Below are 10044 nucleotides of genomic sequence, written 5' to 3' on the forward strand. Positions count from 1 at the left end.
TTTTTTTTTTCTTTTTTGCCTTTTTAGAAGGGAAATGAAAGTTGGGTGTAATAAGAACCATCGCATAACATTTAAGAAACGATATGGTGCTTTTTCGATACTGTTTGTCTTTGTATATTCTTGATTAAGAGTGCCGACGATAGAGGTGTCTGGGAGATTTGAGGTTATGGGTTTAGGACACTCGTGATTTTAGAGTGTTTTCCTCGCCATGACCGCTTCAAGTTCTCATATTGAACAGCATATTTAATACATACTGAACAACCCTTGTGAATTATATAATCCGCCGTTCTACATTCTTTCTCTTTTCACCCTTTCTCCATTTCATTTCACTTTATGCTATATTTCTAGCCCTTTAATGAATGGAGAAGGACATTTCATATTGTTACATAGACTGTGAAATCTTGGTGTACTGTCCTATCTTAATATCTTTGTATGACGTCCAATTTTCTTCTTGTAAAGGAAATGTCTACAAAATAAATATATTCACAAATATATTCAAGACTTTCTAGCTCTTCTTTTTTCCAACTAATGTTTTAGCCTGTAAAAATATGACCCAGTGTGATACGTTAATATGAATGTTCTGCATTTATTATTCAGTTTATTGCTTGTATTTTGATTTGCATTGTGTTGTCTTTTAAAAAACAATTATTGCCTGTAAACCTAAGGGATAATGTCCTGGTATTCAATTTACTTTTTTCTGTTTTTCTACCTATTTTATTATTTTTCCCCTCAGTGTATTATACCTTCCATGTCAATGAAGAGGTAAAGTTTAAATCAATAAACGAGGCATATTTTAGAAATATAAATAACTGTTAATTATTTTACAAATAATTTTTACACAGCAGTTTTACACACAAGTAAAGGGCGGGTGATCTTTTTTCCTTTTTGCTGACTTTATTCGTTTATTTTTATTACAAATTTTAGAACAAAGAACATACAAGGGCAACCACATTTCAATTAAAATCAAAACAAATATTATAAAGAAAAGGGAGGATGATCGTAGGGTCCCCAAAACAGGGAGATGATATTTGTAAGATTTTACCTCCCTCTAGTGGCTAAAATAGAAATAGCATGCATTGTTAAGCCTTAAATTAAAAAAAAAAGATTAAAATAAAAAACCTTAAATTAAAAGGTATTTTCACACAAAATACTAGCATCGTTTACAATGATGGCGTGAGACGCTTTTTAAGATAGAATAAGACCGTTCACTTGTACTGCATCTCTTTACCATATTATAATGTAACTGGAGCTGTCACGGAAAATTCCGTTTAGTAACAAACTTTCAATTGTTATGGTGCCGGTAATTACACACAAAGTGGCACACTGGAGCAGCGAACCGTTGGACAAGACATGTTTTGGAGCCAGAGGTTGCTCGGTTCGCTCGGAACATTCGGCTCACGGTCGATTTGTTCCGAAGACGGAGAGGATGTTGCGTCACAAGATTTCCGCGACGCGTCGGTTTTTCCCTGGGAAGATGGCGACGGTCACAACAGGTAAGAGAAAGAAATGACCCTAACGTGCGGAATGTGGTTACTGTACAGGTCCGCGAAGGCGCTTAAATCAACGTTGAACTGCACGTGGTGGGAAATTCAAAGGAGAACGTCTCGTGGGGGGTAGGGTTTGGTTTTCACGAAGAGCTAAAGCGCGGTACCGCGGCTCGGTTCAATGAAAACAGGCCACGCTCTGCGTTACTATTGTCTCGTTATTACACAACATTGTTATTTATATGCTGTTTATATCGCGCAGGCGTGTTTAAACATAACGTATTTAGTCGCTGAAGGCGAATGCGTTTGTACCGAATCCTTTAGTAAAAGTCGTTTTAAGTGATCCAGCATAAAATAGTCTCCCAACCTGGTGAGGTTGGTCTGATTTAATAAGATTTTTTGCAACTTTTCAACCGTGAGGCCTGTTTGCTCACCAGCTGAACTTGACCAGTATTTGAAATCGCATTGGAACAGTAAAAACCGTTCAGGCCGTTTCCCCCACCCTTATAAAGGAGCTGTGTTAAACCTCAGAATTGCGTGTCCTCTTATATGAAATAGGCATGTGACCGCAGCGCTGAGCAAGATTCATAAATAAAATATTGATGCAGACGACGGTTTTTGTTGTTGTTGTGAATTCAGCTACACAGTTTTGTTCATTTTGTGAAGAGCCTGGAGCAGGAGAATTCAGTTACTGACACAAGACTCACGGCTTTAAAAATAACACCCAGGCAGCTGCTCCGGCTGACCATGTGTTCTCTCTTTGTCATGAATGTCCCATACGCTGATGACCTCTTTTCCATGCTGGGACTTTTTTTTTGTTTTTGAGTCCATTTTAACCTTTTTGTGGATGGTTTTCCCTGATCGTATGAATCAGTGAAGTTAGTTATCACTGTTACTGAGAAAAACCTATCAAAATTGCTAAGTGTTCGCGTTCAGTGTTTTGAGTCCATTTATTTATTTTTAACAAAACCACGTCATTTTATATGCACTTTCTTCTGAGACCGTGACAGCTCACAACAGATCACAATATTGTCTGCAGATGCTAAACAGATGAAGCTAGAATATTGTCTCTAACAGATAAAATTGTGTTCTTGACCATGATATGTGTGTGTGGGGTTTTTTTTTTTTAGCCACCTCAGAATGGATCCAGTTCTTCAAAGATGCTGGGATCCCTCCTGGACTGGCTGTCAACTACGCAGTGTCGTTTGTTGATAACAGGTAAAACCAAATCATTGGCTTCAGCTTTGTTTACATGCAACCGATTAATCCGTTAGAATTTAGGTTGAGTCATCAGTCGTGTTGGAAATGGGTGGTGTCGAATTTTTCAAATCTGATCCGGTTAAATGAAAACTAAAGTACTGCAGTATGCGTAATGTAGAAATGCCATAATAACATATGACGGGTGGAATTTACATGCTGCTTTTAGATTCATTAATCAGATTGATTTAATTCTGGCTGAAGAAAAAAGTAGTAGCCAGTGTAGTAAACATGTCTAAATAGATGTGAACTGGTTAATCTGGTTCAGTATAGGATCGGTCTCAGTCTGCGTATGTGTGCTTTACTCACTGGATGTCTTCTCAACGTATTGAACAGTCAAAATCTGGCCCTCTCTGAAATGTGAACAGACGACATTCTGAACAATATGTTACTCCTTACCTGTGCTGCACAACCGGGTGCTGTAAAAGCCTCAACTACTTTTTCACAGTGCTTTGATGCCACCTGTGTTGTTAAAAGCGCTATATAAATAAAAATGATTGATTGATTGATTGATTGACTTTTCTGTTTTCAGGATTCAGAAAAGCATGCTCATGGACCTCAGTAAGGAAATAATGATGGACTTGGGAATTACAGTCATCGGGGACATCATAGCCATTCTCAAACATGCAAAGCATGTGTATAGACAGGTGATGTTTACCTTTTAAAGGGATAGTTCACCAAAAAAAGAAAATTAGTTTTCTTGCCATTCCAAACCGGTTAAGACCTCTATTCATCTTCAGAACACAAATTCAGATATTTTTGATTAAATGTAATCCAAGAGATCTCTGACTCTGCATAGGCATCAATAGAACTGAAATGTTTCTGTGTATTTATAGATCTCAGTAAAACAGTTCACGCGACCTCAGTGGTTGAAACTTAATTGCGCCCATCTATGAGAATACTTTTTGTGTGTGAAAACCACTATTCAACAGTTCCTCTCCTCCCAACATTGTCTTCCGCTATTATCCAGAATAAAGTCGTTATTTTTGTTTGCTTTGTGCACAAAAAGTATTCTCGTAGCTTTGTGAAATGTCACTTGAACCACTGATTTTAACAATGTTCTTGCTACTTTTCCGGCTTTTAGAACATTTTTTGTGCATTGCTGTCTGTAGAGGGTCAGAAAGCTCAGATTTCATCAAAAATATCTTAAGCTGTGTACCTAAAATGAACAAAGATCTTGGGCATTTGGAATAGTATATGAGTGAGTAATTAATGACAGAATTATACTGTAAAAAGGACAAAAAAAAACTGTTGATCATGTTTATTAATGGTTTTAAAATTTCTTGCACTCCGTCCCATGTCTTGTATTCAGTACGTACAACATTTGTTGATCACCAAAGGATTTTTTTGTCTTTCATGCATACCCTTGCATTGACATGTTTCATTATTCTAAATGTGAAATAATGTTCTTCTTAATGCAGGATATGTGCAAAACGACAACCGAGGCCATTTCGTCTGGACAGACTAGTGTACAGGCTGAACTGAGACGTACTGCAAACACTCGTAAGTATTTCAGGCATTGAATTGATTCATGCATATGCGGTTCTTCTACTGGTTGCTCACGCAGGGAGTGATTTATCTTTGTTTGAGTGGGCTGAAGCTGTAGCTCTGGTAATGTTCATGTTCCCTCGACAGCTGCCACACGCATGATTGCCAATGCTCTGAGCCGGGACTCCCCACCAAGCACTCCTGCTCGGCGCCCTGACAACCGAATTTCAGTAACGGTCTCCAACGCCAGTGCCAAAACAGGTACATCTGATTAGGTTAACAAGCAGTGATGTTAAGTCAGGCTTTTTACTAAATGCAGCTAGTCATTGAATTCTCAGGGCACTTGTGGTACAAATAATGCATGCATGTAGCATATAAACTGTTTAATATTTTTGTTTTTTAAAGTATAGCAAAGGCTGTGATATTGAAGTAAAATAAATGCAAATGAACAGTAGAATACATGTTTGGATTAACTCTTTCTTAAATGGAACAGGATGATTTAAAACTCTTTTTCTTCCTCTCACAGTGCCCAGCAAGCCAACAGAAGAAAATGGGTTGCAAGTAAAGCGCCGGCGAGTCACAAGAGAAATGGAGGGCAAATATATCATAAACATGCCAAAAGGCACCACAGCTCGAACTCGGCGCATCCTGGCGCAGCAGGCAAAGAAAGGTGCCCTGAGATAGTATATCAGTCTTCAAGCTTATATGATGTTGCAGTAATTTGAACTATTGAAATTAGAACCTCCTAAATAACTATTTGAAACTGACACAGACATGATTGATCTTATAATCTTCCCTACTTCGCCACAGCTAAGGTTTTAAAGCGTACTTCAGTGTTTGACAGACTCGGGGCAGAGTCAAAGGCAGACACCACCTCAGCCAATAAGGTGAGATATTGTACTGTATTGATTTCACCCATCAGATAATTAGTATTTAGTCCCCCCTTGAACTAACATTGCATTGACTAATGTTGATTTATGCAACTTGAAATGTTATAAATGTATAATAAGTGTACGCAGAAGTGAACAGAATCAAAATTGCAGAATGCTATAAAAGTATTTTTGTTGTTACATTAACGCATTAACTGATGTTAATTTATTCTAAAGTGTTGCTATTTTTCACATCACTGTCTTTGTTTTTTTCCAAACAGCAGCCAACAGGTGTGTTTAGCCGACTGGGTGAAGCAGAGGAAGACGAAGACAGCGGAGGAAAGACAGATGGTGTTGCAGACGCTTTCGAGGACAATGACAGCGACGGCGACGGCTCGGTGCTGCAGTATGCCGGCGTCCTCAAACGACCCCCACCCACTTCTAAAAAAGAGACCGTAACAGCCAAAACTAAACCCCTCACTCTGCGTCGACTCGGCGCAAAGTACAAACTCCCCTTATCTGAAGGCACACCGCCGATATCCTCCTCTACCTCCTCCTCCAACCAAGAGGGGACACCCAAACTGGGTGTACTGCAGAGACTGGGCAAGGCCCCGTCGGTCAACCCTACCTCCTCGACCCCTCTAGTCAATCAGCCTGCAGACACCCAGGACAGTCGTGTTACGAGTAGCAGGAGCAAATTCCAGGGCAGCTTTGCTCTGGCCAGCCCTAAGGTCAGTAGCAGCACAGGTGACACTCACGGGGCTCAGATGGACGCTGGCTCGGTCAGTGTATTCAAGAGACTGGGCGCGCGGAAAACCTAATACCTGAAAAACTAAAAGGCACCCCTTTTTTTTATCCAGTATGCCTATTTTATAACTTAAAACCCACCTGAATTTCCGTTTGAGTGAGTGGAGAAACTCTAGGACCACCCTTGATGGATTGGGAAGTCGATATGCTGTACCTCATGGAGTGTTATGAATTGATGATACTAGGGGGAAAAAGGGACAGCTGCAATATCTGTTAAATGTCAGTGTGGACATACCTGTTCTCATTATGTTTGGTTATAGGAATCATGCTCTATACCCCATCCTACTTTTATAGCTGCTCTCCTGCGCCTATGTGAGTGAAACATTTTTTCCAGATTAAAGGGGGGGGGGTTTGTAATAAAGATTTTATAATGCATGGCGCCCAGCATCGAATGCTCGAAATGTCAAGGGTATTTTTTGTTTTCCACTACCGTAGCCAAGAGACGTAAGTAAAAGCATGTGCTATGTTTACCGCAAACACCTCAGCTTACCGATTCCTTCATGAAGTAAGCTCATGTTCTTACCTCCTAGCTTTTAAAGGGATAGTTCACAAAAAAATTTTTTTAATTGTCATCATATATTCACTCTCATGTCATTTTCTTTCTTCTGTGGAATTGTTTTTAGTCAGAATCTTCAGATTCTAATTTTTGTTCCGCAGAAGAAGAAAACCCGTATAGCTTTGGACAAGAGGAGGAGTAAATGGTTACTCTTTCATTTTTGGTTGAATCATCCCATTCACTTCACAGGATTTTTATAATACAAAAAAGCCTTTTGTTGGCTTTAAACTGCACGCATGAGCATTTCCATTAATGCGCCTTAACCTGCGGTCACACTAGACTTTTAGAAATAAAAATTACATTTAACAAATACATTCAGAATTAGAGAAACGTACATTTTACTCCATTTTCCTGCAAATCTGCAGCTTTAAGGTTTATTGGTGACCTATAGGAATTCGTAGTTCACCAAAATTGGACTTTGAAATGCCCAACAATGCCATTGTTTTATGCGAGCTTGCATATTTCCTGTATACAAGTGAAATTGAAAAGTGTTGCGTGACCGCAACTGTAACCTTTCTCAAAGACACAAAATCACAATCACAGTCTGTGTTAAAGAGTCTCTGCTCTCGAATCTCCGCATTCAAAATGCCATCCAATGAAAATTTGTGTTGTTAAGTGTTACTTGGACAAGCAGAGCAAATATAGTACTGGTGATAGCATGCTGTTGCCAAGCAACACACGTGGAGGTGGACCCTTGTGTATTTGTACGAGTTTTCACCCCTTTGTACTGTTCACTACAGTAACCACTAATCATGCCGTTGTAATAGGAATTCACCTACGCTTTGTGTTCCGTCATGTTTCCTTCATGTTTTTTTTTTTTAATTATAAATATCATAATTTTAAGCATCTCAAATGCAGAATTTTGTTACATTATTATGTTTAGGAATATTAAGAATAAAACATTTTAACTGGGTAAGTTTATAAAATATTGATGAAGATTATTTGTCTTGGAAATGGATTGAATATAAAAAGATAAAACAAAAACTGTTGTTTTTTTTTTTTTTTTTACTTTTATATGATGTGCATTGGTTACATATAACAGCTGGTTGTTGAAGCATATTCTAGTTATTATCACGTTTATAGATATTATTACATACGGTTTTGCATTGAAAAATGCTAATTAATCTGCACTCCTCCCTACGTAAGATTTAAAGTGGTTAGTGTGAAAGAGACTTTTATGGGTTTGCGCAGCAGAACACAAGCAAGTTGACAAATGATGGTCTGCAGTCATTTGTATAAACCAGCATAAATACGTTCTTACAGTTGAGACTTTTACTGCATAATCAGTTTGATAAAGGAGGTCGCTATACAGAGATAATGAAATGATTTTTAGTCCTTATTCGAAACTGATGTGCAAGCAAAGAAGCATCGCACTGAGCTGCGTTTAATGCATGCTCTAGTAAATGACGCAGATGGTGATTACTACATAAGCCCTTATGTCTCCAGTGTTGCAGTACACTGAGCGATTTGTAAGAGGATCTCAGCAGTTCATCACTGTTCAACATTTGCCTCTTCATGCTGACTCTTCTTTTTCTATTAGGCTGTGTTATTAATTTAGCCCAGATGCAGTGTTTATTTGCATTACAATGTATAACTTCACCGTGAAGGTTTATTTGCATCTTTATGTTCCTATGAACACGAAAGCAAACGAATAGATTTTTAAACACTTTCGGATAACGCCGTCTCTTGCATTTTATTAATGATCTTTATCTTAACAAACCTGCCTGGTCAGCCTTGAGGCGACTCGGTATAGCATCTCTTCAGCAGGCTTGAGGGAGTATTTCACCTAAAAATGAAAATTGGCAGAGTTGGGGTTGCTTGTGAGTTTGTGCTGTTTTGACACTCATTCTGACGGCACCCACTTGCTGCAGTGGATTCGTTGGTGAGCAAGTAATGCGAAATTTTTCCAAATCTGTTCAGAAAACTCATCTGGATCCTGAATGGCCAAAGGGAGTCGATTTTCAGCTAATTCATTTTTTCAGTTCCAGCTGCGGGAAAATTAATCATTCAAGCTCCCGGGGAGACTATTTCCACTTTGATCTGGAAGCTAATTTAAGGGCAAATTATACATGCTTCGTGCAAGTCTTTTTGTCCTGGTCTCAGCTGGTGTGAACTAGCGGACCATTGTGAACCAGCAACAAACCACCTACAAGAGATGGCCATGTCGTATATCAAAGTGGTTGAGCGGCAAAAAAAAACAAACTTCTGTTGATTTTCATGATCTTCAAGAACTTTCAGCCTATCTCAGATCTTCCTTTTATCGCTAAAATCCAGGAACGCATCGTCTCCTCGAAGTTGCATACTCATCTCAGTGATGATAACCTTTTTGAACACCTCCACAGCACTGAAGCGGCTCTAGTTGAGGTTACTAATGATCTGATGCTCGCTGCTGACGCTGGTTGTCTGTCGATTCTGATTCTTCTAGATCTAAGTGCAGCGTTTGACACACTTGATCATGCTCTCTTGTTTAGAAGCCAAGTTTTTGGTGTTACAGGCACTGTTTTAAATCGGTTCAAATCTTCCCTTTTGTTTCCCTGGGTGGATGTCATTCCAAAAATTCGGCTCAGTTCATTTTGGTGTCCCACAGGGTTCCATTTTGAGCCCCCTACTTTTTAGTATGTACATCAGGTTTACATTCACGCATAAAAAAAAATGTATATCTCAAAACTTGCTTTAACAGTGACGAGACCGAGGTAATGCTTATTGGCGCTCCTCATCAAATTAGTATATCGGGTACATTAGCATTAACAGTTTCTGGTGAGGTTTTAGATTTGCAAAATGTAAAAATCTGGGGGTATTTTTTTTTTTTTTTTTTTTTTTTTTTACACCAATCTAACTTTTGGTCCTCATGTCCAGAACAGAGTGAAAAATTCATTGTTTCATCTCAGAAACATTGAAGGTCTTCGCCCCGTGTTATCTTTCGGTCGCTGAAAAATTGATAAACACTTTTGTTTGGCTTTGCTTGTGGGAGTTTCTAAAACCAGCTCAAGTAAGCGGCAGTCAGGTTAAAATGCAGCGCGCTAGAATGAGCACAACAACTGAGTCCACCTTTCCAGTCTCAAGAGTTACTGGCTCCCTGTCAGGTTTTGGATTGATTTTAAAATTCTTATGCCGACCTATAAGGGTTTGCAGGGTACGGCACCTCAATATTTATCTCAATTATTAAGTATTTATACTCCAAGTCATGATATCTGTTCTTCTGATTCTGGTCTTTTAGTGGTACCGCCTTCTCGTTTATGATCTATGGAGGATCATAGATCTTTAAATCTAATCTTAAAACATATTTTTTAAGAATAGCTTATAAGTGATTTCTTTTGTATTTATTGTTATTTTTTGTACTATATATATATATACTTATATATATGTGTATATATATATGTATGTATATATATATATATATATGTATATGTATGTATATGTGTGTGTGTGTGTGATCATCTATATACCAGCCTGATGCTCCAAAACACATGAACAAAATAAGCTGGATTTCCCAACAGGGATTGCACGCAGTGTTGAGGCAATTGCCTCGCCTTTTGCTTTTTAATGATAATGACGTAAAGATGACCAGCCTTCGCATTTTTTT

The 10044-nt window shown here is 38.5% G+C and overlaps 1 protein-coding gene across 1 annotated transcript; it reads left to right on the forward strand.

Moving 5' to 3' along the window:
* The first annotated feature begins 1436 nt into the window (after nucleotides 1-1436).
* On the forward strand, nucleotides 1437-7445 carry c18h19orf47 (chromosome 18 C19orf47 homolog). The gene is made up of 8 exons (XM_043216731.1): nucleotides 1437-1493; nucleotides 2615-2702; nucleotides 3274-3388; nucleotides 4163-4244; nucleotides 4377-4490; nucleotides 4756-4899; nucleotides 5040-5116; nucleotides 5380-7445. Exons 1-8 carry the CDS (start codon nucleotides 1475-1477, stop codon nucleotides 5917-5919), a joined length of 1179 nt encoding a protein of 392 aa, XP_043072666.1. The 5' UTR covers nucleotides 1437-1474; the 3' UTR covers nucleotides 5920-7445.
* Nucleotides 7446-10044: the final 2599 nt, after the last annotated feature.

Source organism: Puntigrus tetrazona, chromosome 18 (genome assembly GCF_018831695.1).
Source record: "Puntigrus tetrazona isolate hp1 chromosome 18, ASM1883169v1, whole genome shotgun sequence".
Taxonomy (NCBI): domain Eukaryota; kingdom Metazoa; phylum Chordata; class Actinopteri; order Cypriniformes; family Cyprinidae; genus Puntigrus; species Puntigrus tetrazona.